This window comes from Oncorhynchus mykiss, chromosome 11 (genome assembly GCF_013265735.2).
Source record: "Oncorhynchus mykiss isolate Arlee chromosome 11, USDA_OmykA_1.1, whole genome shotgun sequence".
Lineage (NCBI taxonomy): Eukaryota > Metazoa > Chordata > Actinopteri > Salmoniformes > Salmonidae > Oncorhynchus > Oncorhynchus mykiss.
Window position 1 is genome coordinate 15,310,327 of NC_048575.1, and position 27,089 is coordinate 15,337,415.

The 27,089-nt window shown below is 43.3% G+C and overlaps 2 protein-coding genes across 5 annotated transcripts in view; both read left to right on the forward strand.

The window, feature by feature from the left end:
- spata13 (spermatogenesis associated 13) overlaps window positions 1-9,920 on the forward strand; it is a 35,205-nt gene extending 25,285 nt beyond the window's left edge. For 3 of the 4 annotated variants that reach the window (XM_036934984.1, XM_036934981.1, XM_036934983.1), the window contains 9 exons: window positions 942-1,072; window positions 1,489-1,668; window positions 2,595-2,792; window positions 3,494-3,673; window positions 3,929-4,161; window positions 4,286-4,415; window positions 5,798-6,176; window positions 9,006-9,080; window positions 9,187-9,920. In XM_036934984.1, the coding sequence (XP_036790879.1) occupies window positions 942-1,072; window positions 1,489-1,668; window positions 2,595-2,792; window positions 3,494-3,673; window positions 3,929-4,161; window positions 4,286-4,415; window positions 5,798-6,176; window positions 9,006-9,080; window positions 9,187-9,368 (1,688 nt within the window). In that variant the 3' untranslated portion in view covers window positions 9,369-9,920. The remainder of the gene's footprint in view (window positions 1-941; window positions 1,073-1,488; window positions 1,669-2,594; window positions 2,793-3,493; window positions 3,674-3,928; window positions 4,162-4,285; window positions 4,416-5,797; window positions 6,177-9,005; window positions 9,081-9,186) is intronic. The other variant, XM_036934982.1, reaches the window with a different exon arrangement.
- Window positions 9,921-10,255: 335 nt separating this feature from the next.
- tmprss7 (transmembrane serine protease 7) lies at window positions 10,256-26,864 on the forward strand. Its single transcript, XM_036934985.1, has 18 exons — window positions 10,256-10,478; window positions 18,652-18,877; window positions 18,992-19,122; window positions 19,267-19,334; window positions 19,426-19,616; window positions 19,701-19,736; window positions 19,862-20,090; window positions 20,194-20,318; window positions 20,960-21,066; window positions 21,151-21,257; window positions 21,647-21,783; window positions 22,059-22,166; window positions 22,282-22,389; window positions 23,739-23,855; window positions 24,493-24,685; window positions 24,941-25,209; window positions 25,291-25,427; window positions 25,603-26,864. Exons 1-18 carry the CDS (start codon window positions 10,413-10,415, stop codon window positions 25,768-25,770), a joined length of 2,523 nt encoding a protein of 840 aa, XP_036790880.1. The 5' UTR covers window positions 10,256-10,412; the 3' UTR covers window positions 25,771-26,864.
- Window positions 26,865-27,089: the final 225 nt, after the last annotated feature.

Genomic DNA, 27,089 nt, shown 5'->3' on the forward strand with positions numbered 1-27,089 from the left:
GGGGGGTTGAGTGGTGAGGGTGTGTGAGAATGAGGCAGAGTGGGGTTGAGTGGTGAGGGTGTGTGAGAATGAGGCAGAGTGGGGTTGAGTGGTGAGGGTGTGTGAGAATGAGGCAGAGTGGGGTTGAGTGGTGAGGGTGTGTGAGAATGGGGCAGAGGGGGGTTGAGTGGTGAGGGTGTGTGAGAATGAGGCAGAGTGGGGTTGAGTGGTGAGGGTGTGTGAGAATGAGGCAGAGTGGGGTTGAGTGGTGAGGGTGTGTGAGAATGAGGCAGAGTGGGGTTGAGTGGTGAGGGTGTGTGAGAATGAGGCAGAGTGGGGTTGAGTGGTGAGGGTGTGTGAGAATGAGGCAGAGTGGGGTTGAGTGGTGAGAGTGTGTGAGAATGAGGCAGAGTGGGGTTGAGTGGTGAGGGTGTGTGAGAATGGGGCAGAGGGGGGTTGAGTGGTAAGGGTGTGTGAGAATGAGGCAGAAGGGGGTTGAGTGGTGAGGGTGTGTGAGAATGAGGCAGAGTGGGGTTGAGTGGTGAGGGTGTGTGAGAATGAGGCAGAGTGGGGTTGAGTGGTGAGGGTGTGTGAGAATGGGGCAGAGGGGGGTTGAGTGGTAAGGGTGTGTGAGAATGAGGCAGAAGGGGGTTGAGTGGTGAGGGTGTGTGAGAATGAGGCAGAGTGGGGTTGAGTGGTGAGGGTGTGTGAGAATGGGGCAGAGGGGGGTTGAGTGGTAAGGGTGTGTGAGAATGGGGCAGAAGGGGGTTGAGTGGTGAGGGTGTGTGAGAATGGGGCAGAGGGGGGTTGAGTGGTGAGGGTGTGTGAGAATGTGTGGGTCTAGTGTCTGTAAATTAACAGCAAAACAGACGAGCTCTTTGAAAGTGTGATGTAAACGTATGTCTCCCCTCTTTCAGTGTGTGTGAGAGCATGTATAATGTTTAACTGTATTCTCCCCAAAGCAGACGCCGGCTCAGAGCGTTCTGCAGCGGTGGATGGTGACAGTGTGAGTGAAGAGGAGGGGAGCTTCGATGAGCTCAGCGACGTCACAACGTACCTGCAGCCTGGGGTGGAGCTGTCTGCTCTCAGCCAGGTGAGCTGCCCACCTGGGTGTTGACCTGCAGAGTGTGTTCTGTTACCGTTCCTGGCAACAGACGTAACGTCTCCAAGTCAACATGCCGTTTCTGCCAAGTCGTCTCTGATGTTTCTATGTGATTGTGTGTGATCTGTTTTGGTCCAAATTTGGACACGGCTGTGGTGTCCAAGTCCAAGCATAATCTGTGTGTCGGACATGAGTGTGCTGTGCATGTAATCTGTATTTATCTGTGTGTGTCTGTCATTACATGAAACTCTGTATCTCTGACTCTGTAACTCTGAATACAGAGAAACATCAGGGGAATAATGTGACTTCTCATTTCTTTAACTGGAAAATCTTCAGCCATCAGACAGTCTGATGTATGTAATAGTTTTATATATATATATCTCTCTGTCTGTCTGTGTGTGTGTCAGTGGATAAGCCAGGGTCAAGCGGTGTATGCGGAGGCCCTGTGGGACCATGTGACGATGGAGGAGCAGGAGCTGGCGTTCAAGGCGGGGGATGTGATCCGGGTGCTGGAGGCCCCTCACAAGGACTGGTGGTGGGGCATGGGGGCAGACAGGGAGGCCTGGTTCCCCTCTAGCTTCGTCAGGGTAAAACTACTCTAATCACTTTTCCATCCACAGTTTTTATGTGAGTTAAGTCATACCGTATAATTTTTTTAAATTTTTAATCGCAACAGCTGTGATGGAAACAGGAAGTTTTGGTACAATTTTATAAATGCCGACAGATCATTTGTTTGTTCGACATGGTAGGATCATTTTGTGTCGGTAAAATGTATTATGCAAGAAATTTCCAAAGACCAGAGTAGGCACATTTGCTATTTAACTCAACAGTTTTTGTGACAAAACTATCGGGAGTTGAAATGCGATGCAAACACATTGAACTTTAGAATTTTATTCGGTACATGAAAAGTACATTTTGTGTGCACTGTGTCATCAAGTCCTTCTGGTGCACTAACCCTGATTTCTTACATTTTCAATCAGTCAATTATTCACCATTCATGTTTTTATTTATATTTTTACACAAAAACAAGATATAGCTCAGGCCATAAAGCAAAACACTAAACAAAGGGCCACAAACAAAACTGTCTATGTTTTGTCTAAGTGGACATTGACCTCCCTGTGTAATTGATGTTTACTGTAGACCCTCCCAGCCAAAGGCTCTGAAACTGGCTTAGCGCCAACCACGCCCCTTAGTAGTGTGTGTTCAAGAGCTGAGGGGTTCAGAGGTTTCAGTGGTTTCCCTGGTGACTTGTGTTGATTGACAGTTACGTCTTAGTAAGGCAAGCTATGGTAACCATGGCGAGGCCAGTTAATTGATAGGTGGGTGACCGCTTGGTAATTTCCCTTATTGGTGATTGTTGTTGACGGACAGGGGCTTGTTAACCATACATGGTGTTTGCAATGTAACCATAGGGATGTAGGTTGGGTTAAGTTTCATTTATAGATGCTAGTTAACTAGGTGGACTGTGTGACTCAGGTTTCCCTGGTAACGTGGAGTGTGTTTTGATTGACAGGTTCGTGTGAACCAGGAGGAGGACTCAGGAGCAGAAAGTGTAGAGAGTTGTGCTCTGGACCAAGAGGACCCACACACTGACACCCGGGACACTCACACACACAGCACCGAGCACCGTGAGCAGATGAGGACTAACGTGGTCAAAGAGATCATGAATACTGAACGCATCTACATCAAACATCTCCGGGACATCTGTGAGGTGGGTGGAGGCTCGACCACAACCACCAACATTAACCGACCCTAACCCATCTCTTTCCACCATCACTGATATTACAACTAGGACTCTGGATTGCCACCAGCTTTTCTGCCCATTGGCTCCCCCTGCTGGTCAAACATTAGCATTGAACACAACATCTGTCTTTTTCTGCATAGAAAAGTCTTGGGTGGGCCACCTGTTTTTTTCAGGGGCCTATATCCAAATAGATACATTTTTATTAGTGTTATTTATTTATTTATATATATATTTATTTATTTTTATTAAAATTATTTTCAGGATAGACATTTTTTTTTCCAGTGTTAACTTAAGACTAAAACCAGATATAAAGTATGTAGAAAAGATAACATACGTATTTTGTGATAAGATCATCTTTGAGAACTAACAATCACAAAAATTAAAGCGACAGTCAGGGGGGGCCCCCATTTGAGTTTGTTTGTGTTGCTCAGATAGCATAAGCTATGGTGAAATGTGTAGAATTGCAGGACATTTGCTTTAAAACTGCACATTTTCTGTCTCATGTAAAATGTGTATAAATGTACACATTAGTTTTAAAACAGCTACATTTTGTCACTGCGCCCAACAGGAGGGCCTCTAAAATGTTTGATCGGAGACCACACCATTGGCCGCACCCCACCACTTAAGCCTCATTTTGACCCAGACAAAATGTCTAATGCTTTTCCCAGGGCTATATCCGCCAGTGTGGTAAACACCCGGGCATGTTCACTGAGCTGCAGCTAAAGACCATCTTCAGTAACATTGAGGACATCTACAAGTTCCAGAGACAGTTCCTTAAAGACCTGGAGAGGAAGTACAACACAGACCAGCCTCACCTCAGTGAGATAGGAGCCTGTTTCCTCTTACAGGTATGCTATACCCTTTGTGTACACACTTTCTTTACACACACACACTTTTTTCAGAATTGGATCCAGCGTTTTTCCATACCATTATATTTTTGCTCCGTGAGTACATTACACAGTTATACATTTCAACACCGTCATATCCCCGTTTGGCTCTATTGAACTATTTATGCCTCTCTCCCTCCCGGCTTTTCCACCCCCCACACTCTTTCCTTCCTTACCCTCTTCACTCACCCCCCATCCTCTTATCCTCTCTCTCAGGGGGAGGGTTTTTCCATCTACTCTGAGTACTGTAACACCCACCCTGCAGCGTGTGGGGAGCTGCAGCGCCTCATGAAGCTGGGCAGGTACAAGCACTTCTTTGAGGCCTGCCGGCTGCTGCAGCAGATGATTGACATCTCCATCGCTGGCTTCCTGCTCACGCCCGTCCAGAAGATCTGCAAGTACCCCCTGCAGCTGGGAGAGCTGCTCAAATACACCCCCAAAGACCACAGGTAGGCCACAACACACACTGGACACTTTTTCCTTTACGAACTTCACAACGTATATACCCACTCACACGAATACACACACAAACCTTTTCACACTCTCCAATGCTGTTGATGTTGTGTTCTGTAGTGACTATGGTGGAGTTCGTGACGCGTACGAGGCGATGAAGAATGTGGCGAGCCTGATCAATGAGGGGAAAAGGAGGCTGGAGAGTATTGACGCCATAGCTCACTGGCAGGTGGCCATCCTACGCTGGGAGGTGAGGCTCCTCACAACTTTTTTACATTGTTACTCCAGCAGAAACCTGTTACCACCTTATTATTACATGGCTACTACAGTGTTTATGTTAAGGCTTTGCATCAAAACCCATTTCAACCTTGTGCTCGTCTCCTGTACTCAGTCTGGGAAATAAGGTGTCGTTTAACATGGGTCCATGCTATCCGGGGTCCTTGGGGCATCTCTACCCCATTTGACGTTGAAATGTAAAAAAGTTGAGGGTTATGGTAGGGGTTAAGGCAGAGACTTCCCAAGGATCCTGGCTAGCACTAACCATAAGATCTAGACAATGACTCAACCAATGATCTGACAAATGCAACCCCCTCTCTGAACCAGTATCTGGGCAGAGGAGGAGACAATGAATGACTAGTCTCAAATCACCTCTTCGGTACCGCCAATAAAGTCCCTCATTACTACCACGTACATGTTGGCTGATCCAGCAGCAGTACACTAACCAATCATCAATCAACCTGTAATCATATTTAATGCAAGTAGATTAAGTAGACCATGTTAATAGAGACCAAGTAGACCATGTTAATAGAGATCAAGTAGGTTAAGTAGACCATATAGTGTATGTTTTTAGAGATCAAGTAGGTTAAGTAGACCATATAGTGTATGTTTTTAGAGATCAAGTAGGTTAAGTAGACCATATAGGGTATGTTTTTAGAGATCAAGTAGGTTAAGTAGACCATATAGGGTATGTTTTTAGAGATCAAGTAGACCAAATAGGGTATGTTTTTAGAGATCAAGTAGACCATATAGGGTATGTTTTTAGAGATCAAGTAGGTTAAGTAGACCATATAGGGTATGTTTTTAGAGATCAAGTAGACCATATAGGGTATGTTTTTAGAGATCAAGTAGACCAAATAGGGTATGTTTTTAGAGATCAAGTAGGTTAAGTAGACCATATAGGGTATGTTTTTAGAGATCAAGTAGACCATATAGGGTATGTTTTTAGAGACCCTATATGGTCTACTTGATCTCTAAAAACATACCCTATACGGTCTACTTGATATGTTTTTAGAGATCAAGTAGACCAAATAGGGTATGTTTTTAGAGATCAAGTAGACCATATAGGGTATGTTTTTAGAGAGCTTTCCCAAAGAGGTGGATTTGGCACATGTACATTTTTATGTAGACTTTTTTGGGGATGTACATACCTGGTGTGACGGCAGTAAATGACGATAGTTACTCAGCGAAACATTTAGTGAGTAACTGATGTATTTTGACATAATGCTTGCATAGCTGTCTAATGGGAAAATGAATGGTAGCAAACTGGGCTAGAGATGAGACTAGTCATATTCATCGTCTCCTCCTCTGCCCAGATACTGGTTCACCTCTCTCTCTGTGTGTGCTCTCTCCCAGGGAGCGGATGTTCTGGAGTGCAGCTCGGAGCTGATCCACTCTGGGGAACTCACCCGGATTGTCCGGCAGGGCAACAAGACGCAGCAGCGCAGCTTCTTCCTGTTCGACCACCAGCTGGTGTTCTGTAAGAAGGACGTACTGCGCCGCGACCTGCTGCACTACCGTGGTCGCCTGGACATGGACAACACATCGGTGCTGCAGATGCCCGATGGCAGGGACCCCGAGCTGGGCATCTTGCTGAGGAACGCCTTGCGGCTCCGGAACAGCTCTACCCTGGAGACCCTGTGTTACCTCTGCTGCAGGAAACCCCAGGACAGACAGCGCTGGCTGCAGGCCTTCGCCAGGGAGAGACAGAGAGTACAGGAGGACCAGGAGATGGGTGAGAAGAAGGAGTAGGAAGGAGAGACTGATGAGGGAAGTGGAAAAGGATGGAGAGACTGATGAGGGAAGTGGAATGGGAAGGAGAGTGAGGGAAGTGGAAAAGGATGGAGAGAGAGAGAAGTGGAAAGGGATGGAGAGACTGATGAGGGAAGTGGAAAGGGGAGGAGAGACTGATGTGGGATGTGGAAAGGGGAGGAGAGACTGATGTGGGAAGTGGAAAGGGGAGGAGAGACTGATGTGGGAAGTGGAAAGGGGAGGAGAGACTGAGGGAAGTGGAAAGGGATGGAGAGACTGATGAGGGAAGTGGAAAGGGATGGAGAGACTGATGAGGGAAGTGGAAAGGGATGGAGAGACTGATGAGGGAAGTGGAAAGGGATGGAGAGACTGAGGGAAGTGGAAAGGGATGGAGAGACTGAGGGAAGTGGAAAAGGATGGAGAGACTGATGGAAGTGGAAAAGGATGGAGATACTGAAGAGGAAAGGGGTGGCGACTAGATGGGGTGTTGATGGGAAAGGTGTTTCCCATGTCTCCTTCATGTAGCCTAACTCTTAAACACACATTCATGCACATTTTTTTTTGTATACTATCATGTTCAGCTATAATTAGTATGCTTTAACTGATTAAACACAAATACAAATACTGCCGTTCAAAAGTTTGGGGTCACTTAGAAATGTCCTTGTTTTTGAAAGAAAAGCACATTTTTTTGGTCCATTTCTAATGTTGTAAATGACTATTGTAGCTGGAAATGGCAGATTTTTATGGGATATCTACATAGGCGTACAGAGGCCCATTATCAGCAACCATCACTCCTGTGTTCCAATGGCATGTTGTGTTAGCTAATGCAAGTTTATCATTTTAAAAGGCGAATTGATCATTAGAAAACCCTTTTGCAAATATGTTAGTGTAGTGTGGTTCATTCTGCGTTGTGTACTTTTAATTACGACGCTGCCACAACTGGAGGTCTGCTAGTTGAATTATTTTTATTTGCCCTGCGCACGAAGAGACAACACACATTGTTAGCCCTTGGCGCAGTCATAGCTCTCAGGCACCTTGCTATGCTGAAGGTCATGCAAAAGAGAACAATAAGGGGGTACGGAAATACAGATAACCCGCGATGGGCCTAACCAAAATATACAAAACTTTTACAATCACATGTATGTACAATGTTGATATGAAAGTGTTTTTACACCAAAGAATAACATTAGCTATACAGCTGTAATTAAATAAAAAAAACACACTGAATGATTATTATCAAATTATTAACATCCCCCCCACCTTGACCTGGCCTATTTGAATTGGTCCTTGTGTGCAACTTGGTGCATAATCTAGGGGAAGAACATCACACTGCTACATTAGCACAGCTGAAAACTGTTGTTCTGCTTAAAGAAGCAATAAAACTGGCCTTTAGACTGATTGAGTATCTGTAGCATCAGAATTTGGGAGATTACAGGCTCAAACTGGCAAGAAACAAATAACCTTTTCTGAAACTCGTCACTTTTCTTGTTCTGAGAAATGAAGGCTAGAGAAATTGCCAAAACTCTGAAGATCTCGTACAACGCTGTATACTACTCCCTTCACAGAACAGCGCAAACTGGCTTAAACCAGAATAGAAAGGAGGTGGCCCCGGTGCACAACTGAGCAAGAGGAGAAGTACATTAGTATCTAGTTTGAGAAACCGACACCTCACAAGTCCTCAACTGGCAGCTTCATTAAATAGTACCTGCAAAACACCAGTCTCAACGTCAAGTGAAGAGGCGACTCCGGGATGCTGGCCTTCTAGGCAGAGTTGCAAAGAAAAAGCCATATCTCAGACTGGCCAATACAAATAAAAGATTAAGATGGGTGAAATAACACAGACACTGGACAGAGGAACTCTGCTTAGAAGGCCAGCATCCTGGAGTTGCCTCTTCACTGTTGATTTTGAGACTGGTGTTTTACGGGTACTATTTAAGGATACTGCCAGTTGAGGACTTGTGAAGTGTCTGTTTCTCAAACTAGACACTCCAATGTATTTGTCCTCTTGCTCAGTTGTGCACCGGGGCCTCCCCCTTTCTATTCTGGTTAGAGCCCGTTTGCTGTTCTGTGAAGGGAGTAGTACAAAGCGTTGTACAAGATCTTCAGTTTCTTGGCAATTTCTTGCATGGAATCACTTTCATTTCTCAGAACCAGAATAGACTGACAAGTTTCAGAAGAAAGTTATTTGTTTCTGGCCATTTTGAGCCTGTAATTCAACCCACAAATACTGATGCTCCAGATACTCAACTAGTCTAAAGAAGGCCAGTTGTATTGCTTCTTTAATCATCACTACAGTTTTCAGCTGTGCTAACATAATTGCAAAAAGGGTTTTCTAATGATCAATTAGCCTTTTAAAATGATTAACTTGAATTAGCTAACACAACGTGCCATTGGAACACAGGAGTGATGGTTGCTGATAATGGGCCTCTGTACACCTATGTAGATATTCCATTAGAAATCTGCCGTTTCCAGCGACAATAATAGTCATTTACAACATTCACAATGTCTACACTGTATTTCTGATCAATTTTATGTTATTTTAATGGACAAAAAATGTGCTTTTCTTTCAAAAACAAGGACATTTCTAAGTGACCCCAAACGTCTGAACGGTACTGTATATATTTTTTTCAGTTTTTTTTTGTGTGGTTATTGGAAAGCTCTTGTTTTCAACCTCACCTGCAAACTGTTTTCTGTCACTTTTCTTCTTTGGTTTCGAATAAATAAAATCTAAAACCATTCCCGAGGAGAACATTTAAGTAAGTCCATGTTGAATGACATTGGGTTGACTGGTATTTTTTTTATTTCATGACAGGAATGAAGATCAGTGAAACGCAGAGAAAACAAGCCATCTTCAATGCAAGAAGATCCAAACAAGGGAAAATGAAGAGTAAGCAAGCAATCATACTTCTGTGTTCTTACAATTGCTGTGGTGTTGGATTTAGTGAAATACTCTTATTATTGCAAATAATGTTTAAAACGTTGTTTATTCTCAGCCATAGGCTACTCTGGCTCTGTCCCGCCCCACCACCACCAACCCCTGCATCCAATTCACCAGCGCCATGTTACTGTGCCAACCAGTGTGCCTCAGCAGCAGGTGTTCACATTGGCCGAGCCCAAGCGAAAGCCCGCCCACCTGTGGTACACCTTCACCCGACATGCCTTGTTCAGGAAGTGAGGATCTCGCCCTGAGGACTCAGAGAAAACATAATTATGGACCTACATATTTCAGCATAGTATCTGTGCATGTACTACTTTGTGTTTTATCAATGTGTTTGTGTGCCTCTTAAAGTGTATGTATATTTTGTGGTCTTGTGTGCATTATGTCTGTTTGGTTTCTATTTGTGTCTATTCAAATCTGTGCCTGCAAATTGGGAGAGATTTCCCATAAGTGTTAATATGCTTACAGACGGACTCCCTCCATGTGCTGGTGTGGTAAAGATGCTGCTTTTTGTAGGTCTGAGGTTCCCAACCGCCCAACACAAACCTGTATTCATGTAATTATGACCATGATGTGCAGCACATTTTAGCTTTTCAATTAGGAGTTGCTACCTTGGTTTTAGTTCATTTCTCTGAGGCTAGTCCCTGTTGGAGTTGGACTGCTAGTGAAGGCACAAGTGGCTCTTCTGAGAGCTGAATGCCCAGAGGACAGTCTACACATGCATTTGCACATTCAGTAAACCTGTTAACACTGTTGTAAATAAACACTTACAAAAAGTACCAAATACAAGTAGTGTATTTCTCAATTGTATTGGTTGGTTGTGAGAAATGTATCTCTCAAAGATATGTAACAAATGCTGTAGTCAACATGAATGAGGGTCGCCACTCGTTACCACAGCCACAAAGTTATAAACCCGCCTATGTCTACAATTTATCGTATACCTAACCTTAAATTAAGACCAAAAAGCAAATGTTAGGTTATATCGTAAAGAAAGTATATTAACAATGTATACTTTGTGGCTGTGGTAACTAGTGGGAACCCTGAAGGAGCCCCAGCTGTTTCCTCACCTGTGCGGTCGGATCTGGTTACATTCACCTGGCGGCTCAGGGTAGATAGCGAGACGCCCCACAGCAGCACGGTTTAACCAGTACACAGGGGTGCTGCTTTTTCCATCTTTATGTTTTACATCTTAGAGTGGAACAGTAGAAATGACCGATCTCACTCAGAAGCGAACGATCGGATGATATGAGAGGCGCGAAGTAATGTCCCTTTGTCGGTGTCATGGGGACAGAGCGCGAGCTGACGAGCGGAGATGACAGAGATGGCAATGCCGGAGACACTGCCAGTGTAAGTATAGCATATTATTGGAATATTATTACCTGCTGTTGGTGAATGGGAATAATTCGATTGTTTAATTAACAACCAAAACAAGTGACGAGTAAAACTGTAATTTTGTTGTCATATCACCGGAGAAGCCTATGAGTTGGAATGATTACGCACTTTTCGTCTCCATAAAATTAGCTTTTAAGTACCTTAATAGAGAACGTAGGTTTTAGGCATACACTAAAATAAAAACGTGTACAGTGTGTGACTGACTATGTGACCACTTGGTTACAGCGACACCGTTCTTCTGAGGACACCCAAACCAGTGTCCACAGTAATGCCCAAGAGCCTTTGCTGTAGCCCTGCTTGAGATCTTTAGCCTATATTGACTATTGGTTGAGACTCAGGACCCGTTAGGGAAGACTATGTCAGGGTGGGAAATTGGACATGTGAATTGGGCCAAGTTGGAGGTAGTAATGTATTTCAGTTATAGTTTATTGAGTGGCATGAATACATCACACCAAAAGCTTGCTTTTATGGCTATTTTCAAACAAATTTCCTACAATTATTTGTGGTAATGATTTATCTTCACTACTTGGACAATTGATTTAATTATTAAATCTATGCAAATAAATGATATGAATTGATAGTTCAGCCCTTTATTTTCTTTTATTCTGTAATAGGAATATTTTAACCATGTATTCAAGCTAATCAAATCAAAGTTTAGCGCTGTCCGTTTAAAACAACGAAGGGCGCGCCAATCTTTTAAAATAACCATCATCAAGATGTGTTACCTAATATTCCTACTCATCACATTATTATTATTATTATTATAAATAGTAGATTATCACTTCTCACAATGGTGCTCGTTTAGCAAAGGTAGATCAAAGCTGAGTCAATGTCTTGCAAGATCACACAACGATTCATTCGTACTTTATATAACAGAACCTAATAACATAGCAGGCCAATAACACCACTGTTACACTAAAAACACCTAATTTCTAATGAGATTTTAAGATGGTTAGCTGAAGCTGAATAGTCAAAAAAATATAGAATGCGCCAAAACCCAGAGCCACTATGCTGGATATATGGTTTAATTGAAACAAAATGCAAGAAATGCTAATAGTTAACATCATCCACTCTAATTGTCTCACGAAACAGTAACTCGGGGAGATGGAAATGCTGATTACCATGAAACTGATTGAGATCAATCAAAAGATTGGCATGGAGATGCAGTTTCACCGGTAAAACGTGAATATTTAGCATTCACAATTGCCAGTGATAATGGATAATGGGTATTAAAAATATAACATTTTCTTGAGGCAATATGTGTGGGCATAGGCAGACGCATTTTATGCAGATTTTGACTACATCTGTCCTTACAAACTTTGAGGGAATGGTGACGTCATATAATTTTTTTTTGCGCTACACCACTGCAAGTAAGATCTATGGTAGGTCTGTTAGACAGGGGTGTCTGTGTGCTGCATGTGTTCCCCGCAAACTGCAACCATCACGTGCTCATTATGAACAGGGTTTCTTCTCCATTTACATTGTGTCATAGCCTACACTTGGATTAGCCTACACTGTAATTCATTAAACTGGATAATTTTACCGCACCAGCATTGCAATCCAATGCATGCACGATTTATGGAATAAACGGAGATATATTGCGGGGCTGTGCTGCAGAAGGCTATAATCGGTCCACTAATACAGGACTGAAGGCCCAGTGTACTACTTTTGTAAGATTTGTTTTTCTCGCGCTACAGACCGCTATATAGGACTAGTAAAGGCCCAGTGTACTATTTTTGTGAGGATTTATTTTTATTTTTTTAATTAATATACTTTTTTAAAATTCAGATTTTTCAGGGGTGCTGCAGCACTCCTACTTCCCGCGGCTATGGTCGTTTCCATGGAGAGAATCTACACCCCCATTTATCTCATGGTGGATTAAGTTCCACGCACAGGATGGGATGACGCCACATGAATAATGCAGAGCATGAGAGTTTTGGAGCCGATGGGGTTACTTGGCACCTCGCCAAGACCTGAGACAATACCTGTACCACCTTATGCAACCCGTTACATATGGTTTTTCCATGTGATCCAGCCTAAGGATGGATCAACATTTACATAATGAGTACCTGGAGGAAATGGGGAAGGGTCATGCTTTTTCAATTTCAGTCAAGGAGGCTTTAGTCTTTTTTTAAATCTAGTCCAGGGAAGGGTCATGCAATTTGTAATTGATTGAATGTCTATATGTCTCAGTGTTTTAGTATTAGTTGCTTATTAGACTATACATCGATGGGTGCCTGATGCCGCACCTCATCTGACTCTCAGCTGGGCGCACAATGTCAAGTGTGCCTATAGGCTATTTAGTGTGGCCTCAATCAAATGATCCAAAGCCTATAGGTTATGAAGTGCATGCTCGGAGAAGTACGGAGCAAAGTTATATTTCTAAGAGAGCTGCTGGGATGGTGTAAATAAAACTAGGCTGCATTACACATAACAATGGATATTCCAACCCCGAGCCTTGGTCTGCTCTGCTCTTGCTGATCAAAAACTGTTTTGTGGGCTGCCTAACCAATGGCTGTGCTGTGTAGGCTTACAGGGGCAGTTCAGGATGAGATTCAAAGGCTCCTTCTGAATTTATTTTTGATTAAGTCTAGTCTAGAAAATGCATGCGGACTAGCTTTGCTACTACTATAATTGATTTTATTATAAACAATATGTTTCTTGCCTGTGATGTAGGCCTATTTATCAGAGTTATTGACCTCACAATAAACCAGATTTGAGTCATTTACTTTGGTGCTGAAACCTGAAGCAGCAGCTGTGGCACAATCAATCAGAAATGGACAGCTTGTGGTGCTGAAAGTAGTCAAATTCGACAGAGCATAATTCATTTGAACTGTCTTCATTTTAATTACACTTTACTAACAACAAGAGGGCTTTGTGTTGCAGCCTATTTCTTTCTATTTAAAACATATGGGTAGGCCTACCTGTTTGACAGATTCAATTAGGCTATAGGCTGCTATAGCCATAGATTTGTAGGTAACCAACATAATTAGAGCAGTAAAAATAAGTGTTAAGTCATTCCCGTGGTATACGGTCTGATATATTACGGCTGCCAGCCAATCAGCATTCAAGGCTCGACACACACAGTTGACAAAAAGTGATCTGTAACAGCCCTTTGGTCCGCAATGTTTTATGCTAGAAACAAGCTGGAAAATACCTGAAAATACGTTATTCTGATGCATATGGGGATGTCTTGGTTTCGTGTCTTTAATAATCAGAGAATTTGCTTATTTTTATTAGGATCCCCATTAGCTAACGCCATAACGTTAGCTAATCTTCCTGGGGTCCAACACCAGTTTAGTAAGACATTACAAACAATTACCAAATAGACAATACAGACAATTAAATTACCTGACAGGAAGAACATTTAACATTCAGTTGATGCTTTCTATTTCCTGTCCAGTCATATGGTCTATCGCATTAGATGTCTTCAAAAATTATTGAAGGTGGATTTAGTTTTTGCCTGAGTTTGGTTTAGAGTTCCATTCAGCTATGGCTCTATATAAAACTGTAGATTTAAGACGATTTGTCCTTGGCTTGGGTTGTCCTAGATGCCCTGAACTTACCTGTCTGGTTTGGTGGTTATGCATGTTGCTATTATGTACTAACTGGCCTGAAAAATACTGTGTGTTTAAAAAAAATCTATACCATTCCTAAAGAAAATAGAAAATAGTAAAAAATAAAGAAAAATCCTTGAATGAGTAGGTGTTCTAAAACTTTTGACCAGTAGTGTGTGTTCTGACCATGATAAAGCTGTGTCCAACAAGACACCTATAGTAGTTTTTTTCACTTGCTCTACATACGTTCTATTCATCAACAAATTTAATTGGGGTCATCAACAAGCATATATCTTGAACCAAATACAATACATTTAGTTTTAGAAATGTTCAACATCAATTTGTTCATATCAACCCATTCAGACACCATTCTTTGTTCACTGCTCAGTACATCTGTTAGCTCATTACATTCTGATACTGCGCTATACATTGTAGAGTCATCTGCATACATTACCACTCTTGCTTTGTTCATTACTGAAGATAAATCATTAGTAAAGAGAGTAGAGAAGTGGGCCTAGGCAGCTTCCTTGAGGAACACCACAGTGTTTATATTTACTGTTTAAAAAGCTACCATTAAATAACACTTTTTGCCTTCTCCTGGATAGATAGCTTTCCATCCTGGATAGAGCTGCAGACTTAAAACCATAACATTTGAGTTTACCTAGTAACAGTTCATGATCATTTACATCAAAAGAAGCACTGAAATCTAGCAACACTGCACCAACTAACTTCCTGTCATCCATGCTCTTTAACCAATCATCTGTAATTTGTGTAAAGGCCGTACTCATAGAATGCCCTTCTTGTATGCATGCCGGAAACCTGTTATCAGATCATTATATGAGAAATAATCCTTGATTTGTACTGATACAATTTTTTCCAATAATTTACTTAACACAGGCAGCAAGCTTATAGGATGACTATTAGAACCAGTGAATGCAGATATTTTTCCCTTAGGTAGTGGAATAACCTTTGACTTCTGGGCACACCCCATACATCAACCACTTATTAAAAATATGAGAGATTGTGGTAGATATGTGGGGTTGAGGCTGAGGTTGGATGAGGCTGAGCTACAACCTTCTATAGCCGAGGAGACAAAAAAATGGACTTTGCTTGGGACTGTACAATACATGTTTAAACCCAGATACCTTTTAGGGAAACACTGGTGACCTGTCGTTGGGTTAAGCCACAGAAGAATAACCAGCAGTTAAAACGTAAATGTTTCTGTGTCGGTAGTTCTATGCTGTCTAGGGTGGAAAAGTAGGCCTAATTTTTGAAAGTACTATGCTCAGATTCCTAATAATATCTCAGATTTAATTATTTGCAAACAGGGACAGTTTCGTTGCAAACAAGACACACTGATTTGTCATTGGAGAAATATGATAAGAAAGGCACGTAGGCCTATCTCTGTTCATTCTGCAATTTCGGTAATTTGTGTGTGGTATTAAAAAATATTCTGGTAATATGTAAAATGACGTAGAATTGCATGAAATGTTTTTTTTTTAATCTGACCTGCAAATACGATCATAGATTCACTCAATGTTTTTACTATAAAGGTCTCTCCACCCCTACTCTTGTCCACGGTGGTCTGCGAACCAACAACCTTCTGGCCTTGCAGCCCTGTGTGCTATCACAATTCTTTCGTTGCCATATAATGCTTACAGGACGAAGAACAGTTTCTAAAACTGCATATCTAAGGCTCTGGTCTGTACAATAATTGAGGGTAGACATGTTCTCTGCTATCGACTTTGTTTTAATTATTATTTGGGATATAGGGTAGGGTCACTTTTTAGTTTTGAGCGTTCATGGAGCGTTTAGGTCAAATATATTTAGCTGAAGGGAGGGCCATTCATTTGAGAGGGACGATTTTCTCAATGTAACCCTTGTTAGAAATAACGTTCACTCCCCTGCTACTTTCAGTAGTCGACTCCAGTTTTCCCTACACCGCCATTAACCACGGGTAAAAATGGAAATGGTTCTGAACATAGGCCATTTGACCAGTCCTTCCTTCCCCACCGTACCCATTGGTTTCCAACCCTCCAGTCCCCAAGAACAGTACTAGTCACAGTGCCTGTTTAGTACGCCTTCCGTGAGAAAAAAAGGTCATATCTATTTGATCGCCAAGTGTCAGGATGACCTAATTGGAGCCATGCCAATTTAATTTGAATATCTGTGTTGTATCATCAACAGAGCACAGACTGTTTAATATATGCAGTATGTACGTAGAGTTGAAGTCGGGAGTTTACATACACCTTACCCAAATGCATTTAAACTCAGTTTTTCACAATTCCTGACATTTAATCCTAGTAAAAAGTCCCTGTCTTAGGTCAGTTAGGATCACCACTTTATATGAAGAATGTGAAATGTCAGAATAATAGTAGAGAGAGTGATTTATTTCAGCTTTTATTTATTTCATCACATTCCCAGTGGGTCAGAAGTTTACATACACTCAATTAGTATTTGGTAGCATTGCCTTTAAATTGTTTAACAATTGTTGGAAAAATGACTTGTGTCATGCACTAAGTAGATGGCCTAACCGACTTGCCAAAACTATAGTTTGTTAACAAGAAATTTGTGGAGTGGTTGAAAAACGAGTTTTAATGACTCCAACCTAAGTGTATGTAAACCTCCGACTTCAACTGTATGTACACTGTTGCTTATCAAACACAGATATCATGGCAACAAACGACGCCATGATATCTGCAAATAAAGTGTCACTGTAAGTGTAATTAAACACCATTTGTTACCATGACATCTGTGGTTGATAAGCAACAGTGTACATACAGTGCCTTGCGAAAGTATTCGGCCCCCTTGAACTTTGCGACCTTTTGCCACATTTCAGGCTTCAAACATAAAGATATAAAACTGTATTTTTTTGTGAAGAATCAACAACAAGTGGGACACAATCATGAAGTGGAACGACATTTATTGGATATTTCAAACTTCTTTAACAAATCAAAAACTGAAAAATTGGGCGTGCAAAATTATTCAGCCCCCTTAAGTTAATACTTTGTAGCGCCACCTTTTGCTGCGATTACAGCTGTAAGTCGCTTGGGGTATGTCTCTATCAGTTTTGCACATCGAGAGACTGACATTTTTTCCAATTCCTCCTTGCAAAACAGCTCGAGCTCAGTGAGGTTGGATGGAGAGCATTTGTGAACAGCAGTTTTCAGTTCTTTCCACAGATTCTCGATTGGATTCAGGTCTGGACTTTGACTTGGCCATTCTAACACCTGGATATGTTTATTTTTGAACCATTCCATTGTAGATTTTGCTTTATGTTTTGGATCATTGTCTTGTTGGAAGACAAATCTCCATCCCAGTCTCAGGTCTTTTGCAGACTCCATCAGGTTCTTCCAGAATGGTCCTGTATTTGGCTCCATCCATCTTCCCATCAATTTTAACCATCTTCCCTGTCCCTGCTGAAGAAAAGCAGGCCCAAACCATGATGCTGCCACCACCATGTTTGACAGTGGGGATGGTGTGTTCAGCTGTGTTGCTTTTACGCCAAACATAACGTTTTGCATTGTTGCCAAAAAGTTCAATTTTGGTTTCATCTGACCAGAGCACCTTCTTCCACATGTTTGGTGTGTCTCCCAGGTGGCTTGTGGCAAACTTTAAACTACACTTTTTATGGATATCTTTAAGAAATGGCTTTCTTCTTGCCACTCTTCCATAAAGGCCAGATTTGTGCAATATACGACTGATTGTTGTCCTATGGACAGAGTCTCCCACCTCAGCTGTAGATCTCTGCAGTTCATCCAGAGTGATCATGGGCCTCTTGGCTGCATCTCTGATCAGTCTTCTCCTTGTATGAGCTGAAAGTTTAGAGGGACGGCCAGGTCTTGGTAGATTTGCAGTGGTCTGATACTCCTTCCATTTCAATATTATCACTTGCACAGTGCTCCTTGGGATGTTTAAAGCTTGGGAAATCTTTTTGTATCCAAATCCGGCTTTAAACTTCTTCACAACAGTATCTCGGACCTGCCTGGTGTGTTCCTTGTTCTTCATGATGCTCTCTGCGCTTTTAACGGACCTCTGAGACTATCACAGTGCAGGTGCATTTATACGGAGACTTGATTACACACAGGTGGATTGTATTTATCATCATTAGTCATTTAGGTCAACATTGGATCATTCAGAGATCCTCACTGAACTTCTGGAGAGAGTTTGCTGCACTGAAAGTAAAGGGGCTGAATAATTTTGCACGCCCAATTTTTCAGTTTTGGATTTGTTAAAAAAGTTTGAAATATCCAATAAATGTCGTTCCACTTCATGATTGTGTCCCACTTGTTGTTGATTCTTCACAAAAAAATACAGTTTTATATCTTTATGTTTGAAGCCTGAAATGTGGCAAAAGGTCGCAAAGTTCAAGGGGGCCGAATACTTTCGCAAGGAACTGTACATACTGCGTATATTAAACAGTCTGCGCTCTGTTGATGATACGATTGAGAGTGTTGGTGACTTACAGTATACTGGCCCACAAAGACAGTGGCACTTTATGCCCTATTTGTTCTGCTGTCTTGCAGTGTGGGGAGATGCTGCTACGTGTTGATGTGCTGTATGATCTCCAGGTTAAGGATGTGACTGTGGAGGTGGCCACGGTTGACCACACCCTCCAGAGGCTGTGTACGAGGTACAACGGCCGCAGCAGAGCCAGACGTATGTCACGCATCAGGACCCAGCTGCCCAGGAAGAGCTGGGCACCTCTGTGGAACCTCCAGAACCTGACCATCCTCATCACCGTGGTTGTGTTTGTGGTCGTGGTCATCGTGTGGTCACTGCTCTGGGTCTTCATATGTGAGTTAACTTACATGGAGACACAAACGCAATGTCTTTCTCACATGTACACACAAACATTTTAGTTATCTAAATCTTCTAGAATAGTTCCTTACATTGTATATTTATTCCCAGTTCGCAGGGAGAGCAACAGCGGAGTGTATTTTGCCGGAATGTTCCGTGTTGCCAACGTAGATTTCATCCCCGAGTACCGCCAGGCAGAGTCCCATGAGTTTGTTTCCATGGCAAACAAGATACAGCACGTGGTGAGTGTGAGACGATTTACTGTTTTCTGCAGTGGTCAAATACACTGAGCAAACACACACCCTAAGCTTGGAGCTCTATATCTATAGCGTAGAAATAAAAGTCCTTCATTATGTTCATGGTTACTAAAAGTATCCCCCCCACAGGTGAGCAGTGTGTACAGAATGTCCTCAGTGTCCAAACTCTACAAACTCACCACCATATCAGACCTCAGGTACACTGTGAATCAGTCAGTGATTGGTTGAATAAGATGTTATAGTGCTTGGTTGGAACAAACCCCTGTACACACATACATCTTCTCACAGTGATAACAAGGGTGGTCTGCTGGTGCATTTCTGGATGGTGTTTGTGGTGCCGAGACTGAAGACCCCAGCCGTGTGCGAGGAGTGTGTAGGAGCTATCCTCAGAGACTCAGTCCTCACCAGCCTGAGGAACAGGTCTTCTGTAGGGTACCTACTGGGCCTGCCCGTAGACATAGATTCCATACTCATTAATGGTGAGTGTGTGTGTGTGTGTGTGTGTGTGTAGGTTTGTGTGATCTCTATATATCCTTTGTTGATGTTCTTTTTGATCTCCTCAGCTGCTCTACGATCAGATTATACATCAATTGCAGCGGGTGAGTTAACTCAATTCATCTGTTTTATTGCCACATTATGTTGAGTATCTTCCTACTTACTAGCATGGCTGTGGTAGAGTAAGAGTACAAGCCAAAGCTCTCGTCTCTCTCTCTCTGTGCTACAGGCTCTCAGTGTGTGGACAAGCTGTATGCCAGCCTGCCAGGCTCCAGTGTTCCCCTAAACGTCTACTCGTCATGGGGAGGTCTGAGCTGCTACGTCAAGCTGACGTCTACCCCTGGCTCTCTGATCCGCCTCACCATTACCTCCCTGCACATTGAGCCCAGCGACTGTGTCAGTGATGCCCTCACCATGTACGACGCCCTGCTGCCCATGAGGGGGCGTACTCTCTACAGGTGAGTCAGTGTGACTCTGGATGGATCTACGGATGAAGTTGAATAGACAGACAGACTGACAGAACCCCCGACCGAACAGTCTAACTCTGCCCTTACCCTGCAGGGTGTGTGAGCCCGTGTCCCAGTCCCTGTCTCTGGTCTCCACGTCCAACGTCATGCTGCTGTCCCTCAGGATGACCCAGGGCAACAAGCACTTCAGAGGACACTTCCAGGCCATCGCTGAGGAACGTAAGACAGATTCTCTGACAATAATACTATACTACCGACAGACTGGTATTTATCTCGTTGCTGTGCGTCTCCCTACCAGAGCGTGACTGTTGCAGGAATTAAATTGCTCTATGTTTTAACACCCAATTATAATTAGACAGTGTCAATTCATAAGGATTTGTAAGACCCTTATTTTATAGTAATGGACAGAGCCCAGTCTTAAAGTCAAACAGCAGATTTTATTCACGAGAGTACTACTCCTTACACATTTTACCACAGGTTATAAACTTAAAATTACGTCATTAGTTCCAGTACCAACCCGTGCCATCTCCGTTCTAATACAAAGGCTGCATGGTTCTCACATCGTCTCTTCCTATTAAGATAATATACGACCGAGCCAAGGACATGCTTCTGAAGATAAGCCTTCTGGTGATATAGTTCATTCATTTCTACCAAGGAACAGACAGTCATTGTTCTAATTCTTGATTATATTTACACACATTATATTCAGTACTAAGATTAAAAAGAAAATTCATACATATACAGTAACATAATAGTATTCTGATTAGTACATATACAGTAACATGATAGTATTCTGATTAGTCCGTTCTGATTGAAATGTATACATAATTGGTCATCATTGATAAAAATTCCCTTAACAGTGACTTACGTAGAGATCCAGGCAGAGCCAGATTTCTCTGGTCAGATCACCAGTCCCTTCTACCCCAGCCTAATGCCTCCTCAGTGCTCCTGCATATGGAGGTTTCAGGTATTTAAGTCTATTTGGCTCACATTCACCCCACTGACTAATATTGATGAAATGTCAACAGACGTCATGTGTTGTTGTCCACAGACCCCCCACATTGCTCTGGGAGTGGCTCTGAAGTTCCAGAATTATGTGCTGAAGCTGAAGGACATAGCGGCCTGTGAGCACGGCTGGTGGAAGGTCAAGGAGATCATGTAAGAGTGTGTGTGACTGTCTGTTTTAACCTCAAATCTAAATCAAATCAAACTTTTTGTCACATGCCCCGAATACAACAGGTGTAGACCTTACCGTGAAATGCTTACTTACAAGCCCCTAACCAACAATGCAGTTCAAGAAAGAGTTAAGAAAAATATTTACCAAATAAAATAAAGTAAAGAATTATAAAAAGTAACATAATTAAATAGCAATAACAAGGCTGTGTACAGGGGGTCCTGAGTCAACGTACAGGGGTAGAGGTTAGTCGAGATCATTTGTAGATGTAGGTAGGGGTAAAATGACTGTGTATGTTGTGTTCCAGAACCGATGGACAGATTGATTTCCAGATTGGTTTGTTATTTGATTGATTGTGTTCTGATGTCCATAGATACTGTGGAAGCTACATAGGCCACACCACAGTGTTCCGTATCCCTGACCACACCGCTGAGGTGGAGTTTCGCAGCAGCTCCCGGAGCTCTGACCAACCCTTCCAGGCCGAATCTAGTAGCTTCAACATCAGCCAACGTAACAACTTCATGAGGACCTTTTTCTCTGTCTTGCTTCCTTCTCTCACTACTTCCTTACCCATCACCTTCACTGAATCTGCATCTTGTTCATTTATATATTCATTTTGATTTCACTACCATAGTCCTGAGACAGTAGAAGAACCACACTGCTCACTCACCTCTCTTCTACTCTACACCCTGTCTCCCCCTTCCTGTCTCCCCCTTCCCCTCTCCCCCGTCTCCCCCTTCCCCTCTCCGCTGTCTCCCCCTTCCCCTCTCCGCTGTCTCCCCCAGCGTGTGCAGAGGGCCATTTCCTGTGCTCCACAGGGCTGTGTGTGGAGAAGACCCAACGCTGTGACGGCCTGGACGACTGTCAGGACGAGAGTGATGAGGTCTTCTGCGGTATGTAAACAGGAATTAACAACAGCATCATACATGCTAGAACTTCAGTATTGACATCATCAAAAATGTTGTTAAGAACTGATATATTCCTTTAAATTGATATTTTCCTGTTCAGCAAGGCCTAGTAAGAACTGTGGAGGCTCCAGTCCTCTTCACCCACTGTACATCTGCAACGGAGAGAGAGACTGCAATGACGGCAGGGACGAAACCAACTGCACTCTGGGTAGAAAGGAATCCTATCCTGTTTTTATATGTGTGTACACTATATATACAAAAGTATGTGGACATCCCTTCAAATTAGTGCATTTGGATATTTCTGCCACAACCGTTGCTGACAGGTGTATAAAATTGAGCACAAGGCCATAACATTTTCATAGACAAACATTGGCAGTAGAATGGCCTTACTAAAGAGCTCAGTGGCTTTCAACGTGGCACTGTCATAGGATGCCACCTTTCCAACAAGTCAATTAGTCAAATATCTGCTCTGCTAGAGCTTCTCCAATCAACTGTAAATTATGTTATTGTGAAGTGGAAACGTCTTGGAGCAACAATGGATAAGTTGCAAAGTGGTAGGCCACACAAGCTCACAAAACTTTGCAACACTCTACCGAGTTCCAAACTGCCTCTGGAAGCAATGTCAGCACAATAACTGTTCGTCGGGAGCTTCATGAAGTGGGTTTCCATGGTCGAGTAGCCGCACACAAGCCTAAGATCACCAATGGCAATGCCTAGCGTCGGCTGGAGTGGTATAAAGCTCGCCACCATTGGACTATGGAGCAGTGGAAAGATGTCCTCTGGAGTGATGAATCATATTTCAGCATCTGGCAGTCCGACAGACAAATCTGGGTTTAGCGGATGCCAGGAGAATGCTACCTGCCTGAATGTATAGTGCCAACTGTAAAGTTTGGTGGAGGAGGAATAATGGTCTGGGGCTGTTTTTCATGGTTCGGGCTAGGTCCCTTAGTTCCAATGAAGGGAAATCTTAACGCTACAGCATACAATGACATTCTTGACGATTCTGTGCTTCCAACTTTGTGGCAAGGTAGGTAGACTAGTGGTTCGAGCGTTGGGCCAGTAACCAAAAGGTTGCTGGATCGAATCCCCGAGTTGTACCACTGACTAAAAGTTTGGTGAAGACCCTTTCCTGTTTCAGCCTCCGTGCACAAAGTGAGGACCTCAACCCCATCGAACACCTTTGGGATGAATTGGAACGCCTACTGCGAGCCAGGACTATTCGCCCAACATCAGTGGCCGACCTCAGGAATGCTCATGGTTAAATGGAAGCAAGTCCCTGCGGAAATTTTCCAACATCTAGTGGAAATCCTTCCCAGAAGGCTGTTATAGCAGCAATTAATATTAATTCCCATGATTTTGGAATGAGATGTTTGACGAGCAGGTGTTCACATACTTTTGGTCATGTAGTGTATGAGAAAAAATAAGACTGCTCTTGCTAGTATCACTGCTCTTTAATAAGCTTTACGGTATGTATGTCTCTGTCCATATATGTGTGTGTACCACTAATCTGCCATTATGGATGAGTATACTGAGTGTGTGTTCCCTGGTGCTGTACAGAGACGAGCTGCTCTGACCTCAGGTACAGGTGTAACAGTGGGTCCTGCATCCTGAAGAAGAACGCCAGGTGTGATGGAGTCACCGACTGCTCAGACCACAGTGACGAGAGGGACTGTGGTGAGTCCTCAACCGGAACGCAACCACAACATAACCATTCATTTGGTTCATCTCAACCACAACGTGAACATATTCCATTTATGGCAACTAAACTTCAATATAAAAACACACAAACAAATGATCCAACCTTGTGTCTCAACCACTTTAATCACTACCATTTATCTACAGTTTCAATCAGTCTAGCCAGACCCAAAGAATCCCCACGTGGCTTTGTGTGAGCCTTCCTCTGATTATGTGTATTTACTATGCTGCAGTTATTTAGTGGGGTACTGTAGCTGCTTCCCTGTAGCTCTGTTCTGCCCCCACTGTAATGGCTCTCTGTGTTTGCTGGTAATATGCTGTGATTGGAGCGGCCGAGGCTTTGATCACACACCTCATAGAGCGATCGTTTTTAATCAGGCTGCGGCAGACCAATTTGTCATAGAAGTGACTCAGCACACGTGTACCGTACTTTACTACACACAGACAAACAGTTACTTTACACACACACACCAACGTACATTTATATACACACACACACACACAGGACAGAGATATTCATACAAAACACACAAAAACACAATGTACACATAAGAGACCTGCATGTGTACACACACACACACACTTTCCAAAGTTTTATTAACGATCTGCATCACAGCCTGTGGCCGGTCCTCTACTGTGAAGAAAGTAGACTCGACCTCGGGTCTTCGGGTGGTCGGTGGAATCAATGCCCTGGAGGGGGAGTGGCCATGGCAGGTCAGCTTGCACTTCTCTGGCTACCTGTACTGTGGAGCCTCTGTCCTCTCTTCTGATTGGCTCATCTCAGCAGCACACTGCTTCAGCAGGGACAGGTGTGTATGCAGTCTACAGACTGACTGACCACATTATGATCCTGTTATAACTACTGTACTGAATAGAAGTGGACCAGGTACACACTGATACCAGATTGACCCCAGCCCAACATCATCATCTACATGCAACTTTTCTCTGGCAATGACAGTAATGAACAAAATTAGCTTTTCACTTCATTGAATACAGTTTATTTACATGATCCCTGTTCAGCCATAACCTTCGACCTCTAACCACTTTCTCTTGACGCTCCCCAGGCTGTCAGACCCACGCCAGTGGAGTGCCCATCTGGGTATGCTGTACCAGGGTAGTGCCAGGCACGTGGCAGAGATCCAGCGCATCGTTGTGCACGAGTACTACAACAGGCTGACCTTTGACTATGACATCGCCCTGCTGCAGCTGAGGAGCCCCTGGCCTCCCTCCCTCAGCTTCCTCATCCAGCCCGTGTGTCTGCCGGCCACCTCACAGACCCTCACACATGCACACCGCTGCTGGGTCACAGGATGGGGGTACCGCTCTGAGGAGGGTGAGAGACAGAACCATGGATATACAGAGTTTGGTGTACAAGAATCTCACATACAGAGATAATGTTCCCTTCTATCCTCAGATAAGACCCTTCCCACAGTGTTACAGAAGGCAGAGGTTTCTGTCCTGGATCAGAGTGAGTGTAAGAGGAGGTACGGCCCCGTCTCCCCCCGCATGCTGTGTGCCGGAGTCCCCTCTGGACAGCGGGACGCCTGCAGGGTGAGTGGCCCACAACCACCCTCAGACTTAGTGTGCTCCTATTCCCCTATGCCCTTTACATTAAGTGTACCATTTAGCCCTCTTTCTTAGTATGTCCTTATCGTCTATTGCCCTTATCCCCTTTACCCATAGGCCCTAATCCTTACCCTTACTGTGCCCTTTTCGCCCTCCCCAGGGGGACTCAGGGGGTCCTCTGTCGTGCTGGGCCCCAGGCTCAGAGGGGCGATGGTTCCTCACAGGAATCGTGAGTTGGGGGGCGGGGTGCGGCAGACCCAACCTACCAGGCGTCTACACCCGTGTCAACAAGTTCACCACCTGGATCCAGAACCACATTGTTACCTGAGTCAATTTCAACACCCTTTATTTCATAGTCCTATTTCAACTGGTATTTACTACGAAATTACAATGTGTACTTTCTGGTGTCTACTTCTATGAATCCCATATAAAATGTAATTACTATCTATACCATCTATATCATCTTCGAAAATACAAGGTAATGAGTGGACAGTATGTAAAGCTGTTACAGGAATGAAGATCAGGAGAGATTGACACAAGTTAGACGCAGCACTGGTCCCCTTCAGCCAATCAACCCTAACCACAAACATACAGTGTAAAAAAATAGATATGTGTTTGGTTGACCCAAATGTTGCATTAGATCTAGCTGAAAGCCACACCCCTAATAAGCCAAGCCTCCTGAAAATAGCATAAAAAATACCCAGCTGCTAAATCAACCCAGCATGAGAGTATAAAATACCAAATTGATGGTTAAATTAACCCATGTTTGAGTAATCCCAACAACCCAACTTGTGTTATTCACGCAACCCAGCTGTCTGGGTCAAAGTAACCCAGCGTGTGTTCTGTCCAACCCAGCGCCTGGTTACCAAATTGGGTTGTTTTTAACCTAGACATTTTTAGAACCTCCAAATCTCTCTGTCTCTGTATGTCTAGCTCTATACTGGCTCTAGCCTAGGCTGCCTGCACTATCATTTAGGTACTATGTGCATTCCTGGTAATACACTTGAGTCCCCTGTGGAACTGCTCGTACGTAAAGCATCCTCTATTCAGGCTGTGAAGGCGTCATTTTCCTCCTTAACTACCTTTAACTGCCTGTTCAGGGGTAGAACGACAGATTTGTATCTTGTCAGCTCGGGGTTTTGAACTTGCAACCTTCCGGTTACTAGTCCAACGATCTAATCACTAGTCTACCCTGCCGCCCCTTTAATGACGAGAAGGCAGAGAAAACAGGGGAAATATGCATACTTTCGTCATGAAACAATTTTCCACCACTTTCCACCATTTTAGCATTTTCTGACAATTTAGGATGTTGCACATCCATGGCTGAAACTGCTGCCTGGGCTACACTGGCTCAGCTATATACTGTACTCTATGTAACAGTAACTGATATGTTGTTGAGTCATCACTTTAACAATAAACATTCCATGAAAAAACTGCTTCTCGGAGACTAAATTTCCCCCTTAATGTCGAGTACGCTATTTGTCATTTATTAGGCTACAACTTTGTAACTCATAAATCCTTATAGGGGTACTAAGGGACAGTTCAAAATATACTGGGTTGGGGGGGCTGGTCCAAAATAGGGGAGGGTTGTCTAGCTTACTTTTTGGTTTTGAGGAAGGATGTGATTTATTTTTATTCCTTCCTGTT